The sequence below is a fragment of the Papio anubis genome, chromosome 4 (assembly GCF_008728515.1).
Source record: "Papio anubis isolate 15944 chromosome 4, Panubis1.0, whole genome shotgun sequence".
NCBI classification, from domain to species: Eukaryota; Metazoa; Chordata; class Mammalia; order Primates; family Cercopithecidae; genus Papio; species Papio anubis.
The window spans coordinates 181,546,213-181,562,927 of NC_044979.1; the positions used below are offsets into that span (position 1 = coordinate 181,546,213).

The 16,715-nt window shown below is 54.0% G+C and overlaps 2 protein-coding genes and 1 long non-coding RNA gene across 19 annotated transcripts in view; 1 reads left to right on the forward strand and 2 right to left on the reverse strand.

The window, feature by feature from the left end:
* YBEY (ybeY metalloendoribonuclease) lies at nt 1–14,603 on the forward strand. Of its 17 annotated transcripts, none has more exons than XM_009202081.4 (6): nt 1–107; nt 574–827; nt 5,272–5,400; nt 8,364–8,432; nt 12,607–12,713; nt 14,367–14,603. In XM_009202081.4, exons 2-6 carry the CDS (start codon nt 618–620, stop codon nt 14,410–14,412), a joined length of 561 nt encoding a protein of 186 aa, XP_009200345.1. In that variant the 5' UTR covers nt 1–107; nt 574–617; the 3' UTR covers nt 14,413–14,603. The 17 variants fall into 17 exon arrangements, with proteins under 17 accessions (XP_009200345.1, XP_009200344.1, XP_009200342.1 ...); XM_009202080.4 differs by lacking the exon at nt 14,367–14,603 and adding an exon at nt 12,993–13,732 and having other exon boundaries at nt 574–692; XM_009202078.4 differs by lacking the exon at nt 14,367–14,603 and adding an exon at nt 12,993–13,731 and having other exon boundaries at nt 574–783; nt 5,312–5,400.
* On the reverse strand, nt 5,873–10,324 carry LOC110742752. The gene is made up of 2 exons (XR_002520776.2): nt 10,139–10,324; nt 5,873–6,102 (listed from the first exon to the last, which is right to left on the reverse strand). It is a non-coding gene; the product is annotated as an uncharacterized LOC110742752 (long non-coding RNA).
* The window catches only part of C4H21orf58 (chromosome 4 C21orf58 homolog), a 24,131-nt gene continuing 21,239 nt past the window's right edge, over nt 13,824–16,715 (reverse strand). Inside the window, 3 exon segments of the mRNA XM_009202088.2 lie at nt 13,824–14,455; nt 14,739–14,893; nt 15,231–15,322. Coding sequence (XP_009200352.2) covers nt 14,741–14,893; nt 15,231–15,322 — 245 coding nt within the window. The 3' untranslated portion in view covers nt 13,824–14,455; nt 14,739–14,740.

A 16,715-nucleotide genomic window follows, 5' to 3' on the forward strand; every position in this document is an offset into this window, starting at 1 on the left:
CCCCGCCCGCTGCGATCCGGTTCCGCTCTCCCCAACCGGCTCGGCGGCGGGGCTTCCGGTCGGCAGGGTCCGCCCGCTGTCGCGCCTTTTGCCGGGTCCAGACATCGGTACGTCTGGGCGGGTTTCTAGTCTCCCAAGCGAGAGCGTCGCATTCACCCCCGTCGGTCTGCGGGCGCCCCAGACCCCAGAGGACCTGGCCCCAGCGCTTACCTGTGTCCCCCATTCTGTGCTCCCCATTCCAGCCCGTTCCCTCCTCCGCCGCGTCCCTCGCCGGCCGCGTCCCTCCCCCGCACCCCGCCGCGTTCTCGCGCGCCTCGCCCCGCGCGCACAGTGCACCTGTCCCTTCTCTGGGAACCGCTCCTTCCGCTCCGCCCGCCTGGAGTCCTGGCCTGATTCCGCGGCGTCCTTCCATAGCCCCTCGTTGTTGCATCCTCCTTGTGGTAAATGTAAATTACCTTAAGATTTTTTAATCAGTTCCACCAAATAAAGTGATTTGATTGCGTGTGCATGTGTATTTTTACAGAATGTGTTATCATTTGTACTGATTGGTCTTCTCTTACACTTTAACCCCAGGTTCCGTTGCAGACATTTTTAAAGGGCTGGTTATTCTTCGTGAAATGAGTTTGGTGATTAGAAACCTGCAGCGAGTCATCCCCATCAGGAGAGCGCCACTTCGCAGTAAGATCGAGATTGTAAGGAGGATTTTAGGAGTGCAGAAATTTGACCTGGGGATCATCTGTGTTGACAACAAGAATATTCAGCACATTAATAGAATCTACAGAGGTAGAAATGTCCCAACCGATGTGCTTTCTTTTCCATTTCATGAGGTAAAAAAAAAAAAAGGGTTCCTCTTGTCTAGCCTACCTTCCCAGAGTAAATTTCCTGTCTTTTTTTTTTTTTTTTTTTTTCTTTAATTAAGACGGAGTCTTGCTCTGTCACCCAGGCTGGAGTGCAGTGGTGCGATCTCGGCTCACTGCAACCTCCCTGCTTGCTTCAAGTGATTCTTTTGCCTCAGCCTCCCCAGTAGGTGGGACTACAGATGTGGGCCACCACACCTGGCTAATTTTTTTTTTTTTTTTTTTTTGAGACGGAGTCTTGCTGTGTCGCCCAGGCTGGAATGCAGTGGCGCGATCTCGGCTCACTGCAAGCTCCGCCTTCCGGGTTTACGCCATTCTCCTGCCTCAGCCTCCCAGTAACTGGGACTACAGGCGCCCGCCACCGCGCCCGGCTAGTTTTTTGTATTTGTAGTAGAGACGGGGTTTCACCGTGTTAGCCAGGATGGTCTCGATCTCCTGACCTCGTGATCCGCCCGCCTTGGCCTCCCAAAGTGGGTTAATTTTTTTGGGGGGGATATTTTTAGTAGAGACAGAAGTTTCACCATGTTGGCCAGGCTGCTCTTGAACTCCTGACCTCAGGTGATCTGCCTGCCTCGGCCTCCCAGAGTGTTGGGATTACAGGCGTGAGCCACGGCGCCCAGCCTAAATTTCCTGTATTAATTATAGGCTAGGCTCTGTGGCGCATATAAGTATATATATTACAGACATGATTTTTAATTTTAAGTTTGAAAATTTCCAAATATACACAAAAGTAGAGAGAGCAGTATATTCAGCCTCCACTGATCGATGGCCGTCACCCAGAGGCCACAATTACACCGGTAAGCCAGCAGAAAAAGAAAGGTAACAGCCGGGCGTGATGGCTCATGCTGATAATCCCAGCACTTTGGGAGCCCAAGGCAGGTGGATCACCTGAGGTCAAGAGTTCGAGATCAGCCTGGCCAACATGGTGAAACTCTGCCTCTACTAAAAACACAAAAAATTAGCTGGGTGTGGGGGGGGGGAGGGGGCGCAGTGTGCCTGTAATCCTAGCTACCTGGGAGGCTGAGGCAGGAGAATTGCTTGAACCCCTGAGGTGGAGGTTGCAGTGAGCCGAGATCGCACCATTGCACTCCAGCCTGGGCAACAAGAGGGAAACTCTGTCTCAGAAAAAAAAAAAAAAGAAAAGAAAAAGGTGACTAGCGGCCACCCCCTTCCCCTCCTAATGCTCTCAGTGAATTAAAAGAGAGAAGCAAAGTGCTTCTGCAATATTTTTGCAATTTTAAGCGGGATTCGTTAATGAATATGTGCACATTGGAAAAATCAAAACAACACTGAAAGTAACAGACTGGGGTAAATATTTCCAACAAACTCGATGTGATAGCAGTCAGGTTATTATCTACATTCTGTATTTGACTTCATTCAAGGCTTCCCACATTGTAGCAGCAGGAATTGGAGCAATCCTTTGGGAAAGCAACTTGGCAAATCTACTCCAAGAGCATTTCAAACAGACGTATCCTTTAGTCCAGTAGTGACACACCCAAGACAATAAACCAAAAGACAGAAGAGGCAGGGTACAGTGGCTCACGCCTGTAATCCCAGCACTTTGGGAGGCCGAGGTGGGTGGGTCATGATGTCAGGAGTTCGAGACCATCCTGGCCAACATGGTGAAACCCCGTCTCTACTAAAAATACAAAAAAAGTTAGCTGGGCTTGGTGGCACATGCCTGTAATCCCAGCTACTCAGGAGGCTGAGGCAGGAAAATCGCTTGAACCAGGGTGTCGGAGGTTGTAGTGAACTGAGATCACGCCACTGTACTCCAGCCTGGCAACAGAGAGAGACTCCGTCTCAAAGGAAAAAAAAAAAGAAAGAAAATGCTGAATCATGTAAAAATGTCTTAAAATGTTAATTTATTGGCTGGGCCTATAATCCTAGCACTTTGGGAAGCTAAGGTGGGAGGGTCACTTGAGCCCAGGAGTTCAAGACCAGTCTGGGCAACATAGTCAAACCTTGTTTCTACAAAAAATAAAAACAACAATTAGCTGGGCATGGTGGTGTGCAAACCTGTAGTCCCAGCTACTCAGGAGGCTGAGGTGAGAGGATCGCCTGAGCTCAAGAAACTGAGGCTGCAGTGAGCCAAGATTGCACCTCTGCACTCCATCCACCCTGGGCCGCAGAGTGAGACCCTGTCCCCAAAAAAGAAAAGTTACTGTTTTCTATAATAGGAAAATAAAAGGAGCACCCTAAATATCCAGCCATAGGTGACTGACTTAGTGTGAACAGTCCTTAACTAAGTGGGCTGGTCTTTATAGTCTTTATGTGGAAAATGTGAAAGACTCTTTAGGACAAAATACCAAGTAGAAAGAACAGAAATATACAATCGTGTTCATGTGATGGTTTAACTCTGTAGAGGTTGTGGATCTGTGTGATTCTGCATTGGGAGGGATGAAAGAAATGAAAAGCCATATGACAAGGTGATATCAACCTAAACAACAAACAGGTTTTTAAAGAAAAGGATGTTTATTTGGGATAGAGCATTGCAGTGAAAATACACATACCACATGCCATAGTAGACTGTGCATATTCAAGGAGGTAAAGGAAGGCAAAGTTTTTTTTTTCCTTTTCTTTTTTTTTTTTTTTTTGAGACGGAATCTTGCTCTGTCTGTCACCCAGGCTGGAGTGCAATCTCGGCTCACTGCAACCTCCACCTCTCAGGTTCAAGCGATTCTCCTGCCTCAGCCTCCTGAGTAGCTGGGATTACAGGCGCCCGCCATCACATCTGGCTAATTTTTTTTTTTTTTGTTTGTATTTTTAGTAAAGTCAGGGTTTCACCATGTTGGCCAAGCTGGTCTAGAACTCCTGACCTCAGGTGATCTACCCGCCTCTGCCTTCCAAAGTGTTGGGATTATAGGCGTGGGTCACTGAGCCCGGCCTGGCAAAGGTTTTTAAAGGAAAAAATAATTGTTTTGAGATAATGGTCCTTGGTTACAAAGATCAATAACAAGATTAATGCCCGTCCAAGGTTGGAAAGGCAGTTGCTAGGCTGATTATCCTTGCAGAAGTTCTGTGTGTGTGTAAGGTTGTCAGGTTGTCATAGCCTTTGTGCAAGGTTGCATTGTGTGTATGTGTGTGTAAAGTTGTTATAGCCTTTGTGCAAGGTTGCATTTTGTGTTTGTGTAAGGTTGTCATGGCCTTTGTTGCAGTTTTTGCAGTTTTTACTGACAGTTTTTGTTATCAGGTATGAAAGTATGAGAATCCTCTCTTCATAGCTTTCCCTAGTTCTATTTGTCAGGTTTTTTTATTTGTTTGTATAACCCTAATGGCTCTATTTTGATTCTGACAACTTCCTTTTTTTTTTTTTTTTTTTGAGACGGAGTCTTGCTCTGTCAGCCAGACTGGAGTGCAATGGCGCAGTGTAGGGGCTCACTGCAACCTCTGCCTGCCGGGTTCAAGCGATTCTCCTGCCTCAGCCTCCCGAGTAGCTGGGTTAAGGCACGTGCCATCACACCTGGCTAATTTTTGTATTTTTAGTAGGGACGGGGTTTCACCATGTTGGTCAGGCTGGTGTCAAACCCCTGACCTCGTGATCTGCCCACCTTGGCCTCCCAAAGTGCTGGGATTACAGGTATGAACCACCATGCCTGGCTATTCTGATGATTTTCACAATGGAAACAATTCAGGGCACTTGTGTACAGTTGGCTGGGCAACCCACCCTGCCACAGACCCAGCTGCTACCCTGGCCTTAGACATGCAGCTTTCGAGTGATTTGGGTGGCTGGCACAGTGGCTCACGCCTGTAATCCCAGCACTCGGGGAGGCCGAGGCAGGCAGATCACCTGAGGTCAGGAGTTCGAGACTAGCCTGACCCATGAAACCCCATCTCTACTAAAAAATACAAAAATTAGGCCAGGCGCGGTGGCTCATGCCTGTAATCCCAGCAGTTTGGGAGGCCAAGGCAGGTGGATCACCTGAGGTTGGGAGTTTGAGACCAGCCTGACCAACATGGAGAAACCCAGTCTCTACTAAAAATGCAAAATTAGCCGAGCGTGATGGCGCATACCTGTAGTCCCACCTACTCGCTAGGCTGAGGCAGGAGAATCGCTTGAACCCAGGAGGTGGACACTCCAGCCTGGGCAACAAGAGCAAAACTCCGTCTCAAAAAAATAAATAACAAAAATAAACTGGGCACGGTGGCATGCGCCTGTAATCCCAGCTACTCAGGAGACTGAGACAGGAGAATCGCTTGAACCCAGGAGGCAGAGGTTGCAGTGAGCCAAGATTGTGCCATTCCACTGCAGCCTGGGCAACAAGAGCGAAACTCCGTCTCAAAAAAAAAAAAAAAAGTGATTTGGTCAGAGAGCAAGTGCTTATTTGCCTTGGGAATAACCAGGATGAAACCTGTCAACCTGTGGTTGGGTTACGATTCCTGTTCTCTAAGTCTGCATTTCCTCATTTTTTAGCATCTGAAAGCAGGTGAATTTCCCCTGCCTGATTTTCCAGATGACTACAATTTGGGAGACATTTTCCTAGGAGTGGAGTATATCTTCCATCAGTGTAAAGAAGATGAAGATTACAATGACGTCCTGACTGTAAGCGGGGATGCTGAAATCATATAACCTGGCGCATGGAACATGGGCCATGCAAAGGGGTCGAGATCACAGCCCTGCATCCTGTGTGTCCATGGGTACCATAAGGGCCACTGGGGGAAGAACCCATAAGCAGGGTGTGAGGAGCACCCAGGCTGGGTAGGAACTGCATGCCTCATGCGACAGTTGGAGGAGAGAGAGAACACGCTGTGGAAACACAGAAGCTCCCAGAGAAGCCTTCTCAGCTTGTATCTCTGGAGTACAGCAGACTATGTTGAGCTAACCCAGACCTGCTGGATCAGCTTCTTTCCGAGCTGCCAGAAGTACAGCGGTTGGAGCCTCCACCACCTTCCAGATCTGTTACTCCTCAGTGTAATCCGCCTATGGGTTCTTCCTGCCCACTGAACAGACAAAACCAATTCACTGAGACCGTTGTATTGCAGTAGAGAAAGAGTTTAACACAGAGCTAGCCAAGTGGAAAGACGAGTTATTATTCAATCTTCCAGAGAACTCAGAGGCTAGGGTTTTCATGGGCAATTTGGCAGGCAGGGGCTAGGGAATGGGTGCTGCTGATTGGTTGGGGACAGACCATGGGGTGTAAATGATTTTTGTCCGCTGAGTCTTCCTCTGGGTGGAGCCACAGGATCAGCTGAGTCATGAGTCTCAGGTCCAGGTGGAGTCTGTAGGTTGCCAGCACTCAAAAGTCTGAAAAACGTCCCAAAAGACCATTCTTAGGTTCTACTATTGACGTTATCTTATTGGGGAGCAATTGGGGCAGTCACAAATCTTGTGACCTCTGGCTGCATGACTCCTGAGCAGCAAGGAATTATAGCAAGGCAAGCTGGGGAAGAAGAGCTGCTGGCTGGCTCTCCTCAGGACACCTACATCTGAGCAGAATTCAGGCCCCTCCCGTTGTCCTCATCTTGTGGCCCTTCACTAGCTTTACAGAGGTGGTTTCGGTCCTGAGCAAGGAGGGGATTCGTTTTAGGGAGGGATGATTACTATTCCTGATTTAAAGTTAAACTCTAGATTAAATTCCTCCCATAGTTAACTTGGCCTGTACCCAGGACTGAGGGGGGACAGCCAACCTGTGAGACTAGAAGCGAGGTGGAGTCAGCCACGCAAGTTAAACTCTAGATTAAATTCCTCCTGTGGTTAGCTCGGCCTGTGCCCAGGACTGAGATGGAGTCAGCTGTGCCAGACTTCTCTCACTGTCATCATCTTTGCACAGGTGGTTTCAGCAGCTTGATGCCAAAAAAAAAAAAACCAAAAGGTATTCTGAAAAGCCATGTATGAGTGAATCATACTTGACTTGGCCTCCTTTGACTGAACAGCCATGCCCTGAGTCGTCCTTGGGGATCCAAGTGCATGTGTGTGGTTTGAAGCAGAGCTTCCCAGCCAGACCCAGCGTGAAAGGCTGGGACGGCCACACAGGAACCTGGGCTGGGCGCCAACTGCTCCCCCCAGACCTGGGTGGGACGTGCCCGCCACACATACCCTGCTGGTGAAGAGGAAGCTTCTGAGAGTGACAGGAAGTGGCCCAGCCCGAGATTCAGCCCTGGGATCTCTGTGGCCAGCAACTGTGGGGGGCATGTGGACATCTGCTTCCATTTTCCCCAAACCTCCTGAGATTCTGTTCCCTGGTCTGCCCCTGGCATTTCTTCCTCGGGCCCAGAGCCCTCTCCGTGGGGCTCCCTATTAACCTGAATGGAGGGCCAGCCCACTATCCCAGGCCCCCATCATCATGGCCACAGGCCAGGACAGCTCTGCTCAGGGCTGGCTCTCAGCTGCACCCTCCATCTACCCCGCTTTGTCCTTCATGTCTCCAGGCACCTCACACCAGCCCCAAGGATACCCCCCTCCCAGGTCTCCCTCCTCCCTCCACCCAAACCCCAGGGGAGTGCTACCCCTGTGGCCCATGTGGCTCCATAAGCCCCCTTGGTGCTGTGCCTGCTCAGGGTCCACAGGCCCTCCCTCCTCTTCCTCCTCCTCCCCCAGCTCTGGGCTCCATCTGGGTGCCCCTCCCCTGTGGGCTTTAATCCAGCCCTGTCTCCAGGAGGACATGGTAAATGTGGGTCTTCCCGAGTCACCAGCAGTTGCACCTCCCTTCCCCTGTGCCTTCATACCTCTTCTCCACTCCCTGTGCTGCCTGTGCACCAAAGCTCTACCCACAGTGTTCAGTAAAATCAGGGGCCACTGGAGGCCCCGCCCTCTAACTGGGGCACTGCCCCTCCTGGGGGTTGGGCCTGGGGTGTGGACTGTGCCCTTGCCTCGTCCCTCTTAGGGCAGGGAGGCCACCCCAGCCGGTGCCCCAGTAACCCCCAACCTTGCGGCACCCACCCCTCCTCACTTCTTCATAATCCACCCTCCTTGTCCATTACTCCTGTGGCTGGACAGCTCCATCCTGGGGGCCCTCCCCCAGCACAGTGCGGCGGAACAGCACTCCACATTGACTAAAGAGTCTGGGCCGGGTGCGGTGGCTCAAGCCTGTAATCCCAGCACTTTGGGAGGCCGAGGCGGGTGGATCATGAGGTCAGGAGATCGAGACCATCCTGGCTAACATGGTGAAACCCCGTCTCTACTAAAAATACAAAAAACTAGCCGGGCGTGGTGGCGGGCGCCTGTAGTCCCAGCTACTCGGAGGCTGAGGCAGGAGAATGGCGTGAACCTGGGAGGCGGAGCTTGCAGTGAGCCGAGATCGCGCCACTGCACTCCAGCCTGGGTGACACAGCGCGAGACTCCGTCTCAAAAAAAAAAAAAAAAGAGTCTGAAAGGGGCTTGCCTGCTTTCCGTTTTAGATGGAAGGGAGCTGAGGCCGAGTGCCTGTGATTCCTGCGCGGGGGTCTCACAGCAGCCCTGGGGTCCTGCAGCCACACACCAAGAGCAGCCTGTGGCCCTGGGGTGTCCCTGAAGGGGCAGCTTCCTGTGGGGTCATCCTCTGAGCCGGTTTGAAATTATTCTGACAGGTGACGGCCACCCACGGACTCTGTCACTTGCTGGGCTTCACACACAGCACGGAGGCGGAGTGGCAACAGGTAAGGAGCCCATCCTCCTGCTACCCAGGGGGTGTGTGGGGGAAGGAGGCTGCCCCAGGCCCCTGCCAGCCCCCACCCTCCATCCTGACCACCCCCGCAGAAACTGGACCTCAGACCTGCCCTTGGAAAAATGACTCAGATGCTTGCTTTCAACACCGGGCTCCCCAGATACTTCCAGCTGAATGTGTTCACTAAGAAAAGCGGTCTGTGTGCAGAGGCCGAGAGCCAGAGCTGACACTAGCAAGTGGTGCTTGGTCAAAAACCTCCAGTCAGCTAGAGACTAGGCCAGACCCGGGGCGGGGGCGGGAGCTCTGCACGAAGTGAATTCAAGGTTGGTTTCCCCCAGGCCCAGGCGCTCTGTCTACAGAGGCCCACGCGGGCTCCAGTCCGCATGGTTAACGCGCACACAATCCTGTGTTGGCGAGCAAACCATCCGCTTCTGTGAAAGTCATGAAAAACCTTTTTCATTAAAAAAAGAAAAAGTTCGCTGGGGGCAGTGGCTCACGCCGGTAATCCCAGCACTTTGGGAGGCCGAGGAGGGTGGATCACTTGAGGTCAGGAGTTCGGGATCAGCCTGGCCAACATGGTGAAACCCTGTCTCTACTAAAAATACAATAATTAGCCGGGCGTGGTGGCGGGCGCCTGTAATCCCAGCTACTCGGGAGGCTGAGGCAGGCGAATCGCTTGAACCCGGGAGGCGGAGGTTGCAGTGAGCGCTCCTCCCCCTCCCTCCTTCCCCCTCCCGCGCTCCCCTTCCCTCTTGCAGCCCCGCTTCTTCTCCCAGCCTGTGGCGGTTCGGGCACTGGCTGAGCTCAGGTCCTGGTGAAGATGCCAGGAGGCGGGTCCCGCCCTTCGGCCTGAGCTAGAGCCGCGCGGGCGGCCAGGTTCCCCCAAACCCTGTGGGAGGGGCGTCCCGAGGAGGCGACCCCTGAGAGTGGGGCGCGGACCCCTTCCCTGGGGAGGGCCCAGCGCGCTTCCTTCCTTCCAGATGTTCCAGAAGGAGAAGGCGGTGCTGGACGAGCTGGGCCGACGCACTGGGACCCGGCTGCAGCCCCTGACCCGGGACCTCTTCGGAGGGAGCTGAAAGCAGGACGGGGGAGGGGTGGAGGCTGCGGGGAGCCGGGGTCCCACACAGTTAAATAACAAATGAATATACGGGGGGAACTTCCTCTCATTTCTTTCACAGCACATCGGGTGTTTTTCATTAGTGTAAATAAGACGGTTCCGAGCCGTGGCATCGAGAGGGCGTCCGGAGTTCCGGGAACGCGTGGCCCCCGCCTGGGAGCACCACGCAGCGCTCGCCTCTTGCCCTTCCCGGGGGTCCCTGCCCGGAGCCTGCGCCCTTCCCGGGGGTCCCTGCCCGGAGCCTGCGCCCTTCCCGGGGGTTCCTGCCCGGAGCCTGCGCCCTTCCCGGGGGTCCCTGCCCGGAGCCTGCGCCCTTCCCGGGGGTCCCTGCCGTTTCCGCCTTCCCAGGGTCCCTGCCCGGAGCCTGCCCTTCCAGGGTCCCTGCCGAGGCCTGCGCCCTTCCCGGGGGTCCCTGCCCGGAGCCTGCGCCCTTCCCGGGGGTTCCTGCCCGGAGCCTGCGCCCTTCCCGGGGGTCCCTGCCCGGAGCCTGCGCCCCTGGAGAGGAAGGGGCTCGAGGGGTTTGGGTCCTGCAGCCCGTCCTTCCATAGAAAAGGCTCTTGCGTCCGTATTTCCTGCTTTACCTCCTGAGTATTCGGATATTCGAGTAAACCCTGGCGTTTCAGCGCCAGCGCACGCGTCTTCATCAGGGCAGCGCGTCACGAGGGCGCTGGTTCCCCCCGGGCCTCCCGACCCGGCCCCCCGGCCACCGACACCGCTCTAGCCGGGTCATGGCGAGGCCTCGGAGCGGCACCTCAGAGACCCTCGTGAGCCCTAAAACCTGGGGCTACTACAGTTCTGATCATCTGTTTGTCCTGTAAAATGATTTAGGGTCATGAAAATGCCTTCCCACTGGACTTGCGTCCTGTCTTAGCCTGGACTTGTCCCCTTAGGAACACAGGCCAGGCCCCTCTGTTCCTGAAGTCGCTGCACCACCGCGCCCTTCCATGGAGAGCGTTCTGTTTACCGTGGAACTAGCTTAATGTCGAAAAAGTACTGGTGAAAATAGAAAACGGAGTCAGCTTTAATCCAAGCTTGTAACAAGAGCACACAGTTGGGATTCACATTCAAAAGCCCTTAAGAGACTGAGAGGCCTGGAGACCTGCCAGCTGTGGGCGGGATTTTGGAGGTTCCTGTTTGCTGTTAGAACCGAGCCCCAGGAGCCTCTGTTCACATCCTGCGGCACTCAGGGCTTCTTGGGAATTCCTGGGGGCTGAAGACGTGGGGGTCTGGCTTTACTGGGTAGTGCCCAGACACGACTGCAGAGCTGGGCCACTAGTGCCCCCAGCAGCCCACAGCCAGTGACCCTGGGGCCCAGACCCAGCCTGGGTGGTCCCAGCCCTCTGGTGGACAGGGTCTCTGATGTGTGCTGGGGCTGCCATGTGTCCCACCGTCAATGAGGCTATCTCTTCATCTTTTTTTTCTTTTCTCTTTTTTTGAGACATAGTCTCACTCTGTCGCCCAGGCTGGAGTGCAGTGGCATGATTTCTGACTGCAACCTCTGCCTCCCAGGTTCAAACGATTCTCCTGCCTCAGCCTCCCGAGTAGCTGGGACTACAGGCATGTACCACCACGCCCAGCAAATTTGTTGTTGTTGTTGTATTTTTAGTAGAGACAGGGTTTCACTATGTTGGCCAGGATGGTCTTGATCTCCTGACCTCATGACCCACCTGCTTCGGCCTCCCAAAGTGCTGGGATTACAGGCGTGAGCCACTGCGCCCGGCCTCTCTCTTCATCCCCTCTGCTGTAAGGGACTGCTTGTGTCTTCTGCCCTTTTTACTGGTTTTTCTTTTTTTTGATTTGGAGGTATTACTGGTTGGAAGTACTTATATGTATTATTGAACACAACCCTGGTTTTTTTAGTTTTGTTTTGTTTTTGAGACAGAGTCTCGCTCTGTTGCCCAGGCTGGAGTGCAGTGGCATGATTTCAGCTGACTGCAACTTCTGCCTCCTGGGTTCATGCTATTCTCCTGCCTCAGCCTCCCGAGTAGCTGGGACTACAGGTGCCCGCCACCACGTCTGGCTAATATTTTTGTATTTTTAGTAGAGACAGGGTTTCACCGTGTTATCTAGGATGGTCTCCATCTCCTGACCTCGTGATCCGCCCACCTTGGCCTCCCAAAGTGCTGGGATTATAGGCGTGAGCCACCGTGCTTGGCCTGTTTTGTTTTTGAGATAGAGTCTTGCTTTGTTGCCCAGGCTGGAGTGCAGAGGTGCAATCTCGGCTCATTGTACCCTCTGCCTCCTGGGCTCAAGCCATTCTCCTGCCTCAGCCTCCCAAGCAGCTGGGACTATAAGTGTGCACCACTACGCCCGGCTAATTTTTGTGTTTTTGTAGAGACAGGGTTTCACCGTGTTGACCAGGCTAGGCTTGAACTCCTGACCTCAAGTAATCTGCCCACCTCAGCCTCCCAAAGTGCTGGGATTACAGGTGTGAGCCACCACACCGTGCCCAGCTCAATCATGTTTTTTTTTTTTTTTTTTTTTGGAGTGATTCTCCTGCCTCAGCCTCCCAGGTAGCTTGTACTACAGGTGTGTGCCACCACGCCTGGCTAATTTTTGTATTTTTTAGTAGAGACAGGGTTTCACTATGTTGGCCAGGCTGGGCTCAAATTCCTGAACTCAAGTGATCGATCCACCTGGGCCTCCCAAAGCGCTGGCATTATAGGTGTGAGCCACCGTGCCTGGCCCCAACCCTTTCTTTCTTTAGGGAATGTGAGCAAATGCCCTACTGACCTAAACCTGAGGAAGAGCCACCCGTGGCCCAGGCAGCAGTAGCATCACCTCTTACCCATGCAGGGCAGTGTCCTACTCTAGGAACTTGGGAGTTGGGAGTGGGGGCTCACGGGTCACCACTGCCTAGCCTGTCCCCAGTCACACTGTCCTGATTCTGGACCCTCTTGCAAGCCACAGGATCATCAGAGCAGGTCCCTCCTCATCCTTCTGCTCCCGGAGTCACCCAGCCCTTCACCTTCTGTATGTGTCCCAGATTCAGCTCCTCGCGTGCCAGAAAGAATCTGGATTCTTGACTGGAGTTGCATTAAATCTGCAGATCTGCTGGCCCCGTGGGGGCTCTGACCCACGCGTATGTGCTGCCTTGGTCCCTGGGTCATCTTCAACCTCTCTCAATGAGTGTCACCCACCTTATCAGGTGTACAGGTGTGTACAGTGTGCCCTGAACCCCCACCTACCACACCCCGCCCCGCTCTCCTGACCACAGGCAAGGAGGTGTGGCCATGAGAAGCCCCCACTCCTAACTACCAGGTACCAGGCACCCAGACCCCCAAACCCCTGCCAAGCAGCCCAAGTCCACTTTCAGGGCCTGCTCTGAGCTCTTCAGCCCACCCAGGGGGACCAAGGTGGACCAAGGGGGGACTGCATATGGGGGTGAACTCATCCCCTGCCCCACCCTCAGGCGTGACCCCACCCCTCCTGCAGGCCAGTCAAGGCTAAGCCAGCCCAGCTGTGCCCTAACCGGACACTCGGGACGCCAGAGCCCTTCATCCCTGTGAACCCAGGAAGACCAGGCCATCCAAAGACCACCACTTCCTGTGACATTTCTTCCCTCTGTTGTATGAAAAGTTCGGTTGAGAAATATTTAATAGAAGGAAAGAGAAATGCCATGCTAGAAAGTCACTCTGAAAAGAGGAAACGGAGTCAGAGCTTTGGTTTGAGCTTTTAACGGGAGCACAGAGTCTCTGGAATCACCTTCAAGAGGCAGGAAAAGATGGTTTTGAGAGAAGTGAGTGTTACTGCCAGTAGCTGCGCTGGGCTCTTCGGTGCTTACACCCGTCCATCCATGTGGGCACCACGTGGCTCTCCCTGGGGAGCTCTGAGGCCGGGTCAGCCAGAGTGGAGGCCCCTGCAGCTCAGTGGCAACTCTGGCCATCCTGTCTCCTACCTGCAAACTTTCAAGGATGGAAGCACGGGGACAGGGTTCCTCCTTGTGCGGAACTTCAGGAATGAAGGAATCTGTGCTAATGGGGGGTGAATGAAAGCTTATATAAATACTTAAAAATATGTAAATAACATTAAAAGAGCAAAGAAACATAATTGCACCAAATAAAGTAACAAAAAAAGTAAAGAAAAGAAATAGTCAAGGTAGCCTATCCGCATGGTAAGAAATCCCAGAGCACAGAAGGAAACTGAACTGAGGACAGGAAGCCGCCCCTCCACTGCCCAGCACTCACCTTTGCTTTACAGGAACGAGAGCGGTGCAAACCAGCATGTAGAGATTTCTGCATTTATAGCATTAGCACTCTCCGTTTGTTTTTTTTTTTAAACTCAAAAGGGATCACGTGACACACAGCTTGCTTCTTTCACTTTTTTATTTTATTTTTTGAGACTGGGGCTTGCTCTGTGGTCCAGGCTAGAGTGCAGCGGTTCCATCACAGCTCACTGCAGCTTCTAACTCCTGGGCTCAAGCAATCCTCCCATCTCAGCCCCCAGAACCGCTGAGATCACAGGTGCATATCACCACACCTGACTAGTTTTTTTAATTTACTTTTTGTAGAGACGGGGTCTTGTTATGTGACCCAGGCTGGTCTCGAATTCCTGAGCTCAAGTGATCCTCCTGCCTCAGCCTCTGAAATGCTGGGACTACAGGCATTGAACCATGCACTGCTACTTCTTTAGTAGGAGTCTGCTCCACAGCTGTGGCAAACGGGTGTCCCTAGTTACTAAATTTGACTTTGTGGTATTTTTCCCATCAGGATGTTTACATTCCATGTGGCTAAAGCTATTGATCTTCCCGACTCTGGTTCCTGAGCTGAGGTTTTCTTAAACTCTTTCCGGATGAAATCTTTATTTCAGGATCATCAGTCTGGTGGTGTCCACGGCCTCAACTTTACGTCCGTGATGGAAGAGGGGGACCTGAGGCTCCCAGGTGGGCCGGCGCCACACTACAGGAAAGGAAGGGTCCCTGGGAGGGGCTGCTGCCCTGCGCGGGTTCACAGGCCCCTCACTGCAGGGGTCCCAGAGCAAGGGATGCCCCCTGGAATGGCCCTGTGGCCAGAAAGCGAGCCTGCCCAGCTTCCCCAGGAGGGGCCTGCGGTCCACACTCACGTGGCCACTCTAGGGGGCAGCAGGGTCTCCCCCTGCTCCTTTCCATGGACCCGCCACAGCCCACAGCCCTGAGGAAGCCTGGGGGTGGAGGGTGCCCCGGCCAGGGTCTCTGTGACTCACACTCAGGGTGGGCCGGGCGTCCACGGGCTGGGGGCGGGCTGGAGGACAGTGGCGGCCCCAGGTGGCCACGCAGCATGGTGGTGGTGGTGGTGGTGCACGACGGGCAGCCTTGGCCTGGCAGCTCGTGGGACCCCCGGGGGCACACATGGCGGGTCCTGCCACAGACACACCTGCAGCTCAGGATGCGGCCCAGGTTGCTCCCCACCTCCACTCCCGCCCTGTTCCTAACTGGGGCTGGGTTCTGTGTGATAGGCAGGATGGCAGGGGTCTAAGCATCCTTCCAGAGGAGGCCCCTCCCCAGTCCCAAATTGTGCAACCCATTCCTCAGCTGGCTGGGACGCGATGGGGATGGGGGCTTCACAGCCAGACTGACTGCAGACCTGAGCCAGGAACGCCCTTTCAGAGCTACACAGATGCAGAAATTTCCAGAGGGAAAAAGCACTCAGACCCTGTGTTTCCTTGACTTTGGGGTCTGCTAGGGGCTAAGCCTACCTGCAGGGCTGGGGGCAGGGCCTTGAGCATCCAGTTCTGCAGGACCAACTGGTGCACCTGTGCGTTCTGCAGTAGGAGCAGCTCCACCATGTCTGCAGGGAGACACGGGGACCCTGAAGAAAGCTTCTGTTTCTCATATTTGTTAAAGTGATAGGGCCATGTTATAGGACCAGAGAACACATGTGTCTACACTGTGCAGGTCCCCGGGGCGTGCCCTGAGTCTGTACACCGTGCAGCTCCCCCGGGGCAGGCTCTGAGTGTGTCTGTACACCGCGCGGCTCCCCGGGGCGTGCCGAGTCTGTCTGTACACCGTGCGGCTCCCCGGGGCAGGCTCTGAGTCTGTCTGTACACCGCGCGGCTCCCCGGGGAGTGCCGAGTCTGTCTGTACACCGCGCGGCTCCCCCGGGGCATGCTTTGAGTGTGTCTGTACACCGCGCGGCTCCCCGGGGCAGGCTCTGAGTCTGTCTGTACACCGTGCGGGTCTCAGGGGCAGGCTCTGAGTGTGTCTGTACATGGTGTGGCTCCCCAAGGCGTGCCCTGAGTGTGTCTGTACACTGTGCGAGTCCCCGGGGCATGCTCTGAGTGTGTCTGTACATGGTACGGCTCCCCGGGGCGTGCCCTGAGCCTATCTGTACACCGTACAGCTCCCCGGGGCAGGCTCTGAGTCTGTCTGTATACTCTGCAGGTCCCTGGGGTGTACTCTGAGTTGTGGAATCTCTAGGTCAGAGGGTGTGCATGTTGAAAGGTGTGTGATGGGCCCCACAGCTCCTTAGGAGGCTACTCCCATCTGCCTTCCCGCCTCCTCCCCCTAGGCTGCGTGGGGACCCCAGAAAGGCATGTCCATGTCTCAGTCTCCCTTCACCTCAGAGTGTGACCTTATTTGGAAAAAGAGTCTTTGCAGATGTCATTAAGGATCATGAGATGGGCCGGGCGCAGTGACTCACGCCTGTAATCCCAGCACATTGGGAGGCCAAGGTGGGTGGGTCACCTGAGGTCAGGAGTTCGACACCAGCCTAGCCAACATGGCAAAACCCTGTCTCTACTAAAAATACAAAAATTAGCCAGACACGGTGCCTCACACCTGTAATCCCAGCACTTTGGGAGGTCGAGGCAGGTGGATCACCTGAGGTCAGCAGTTTGAGACCAGCCTGGCCAGCATGGCAAAACCCCATCTCTACTAAAAATACAAAAATTAGCAGGGCATGGTGGTGGGCATCTGTAATCTCAGCTAGCTGGGAGGCTGAGGCAAGAGAATTGCTTGAACCCAAGCGGCAGAGGTTGCAGTGAGCTAAGATGGCGACAGTGCATGCCAGCCTGGACAACAGAGCGAGACTCCGTCTCAAAAGAAAAAAAGCGGCTGGGCACGGTGGCTCACGCCTGTAATCCCAGCACTTTGGGAGGCCAAGGCAGGTGGATCATGAGGTCAGGAGATCAAGACCATCCTGGCTAACATGGTGAAACCCCGTCTCTACTAAAAACACAAAA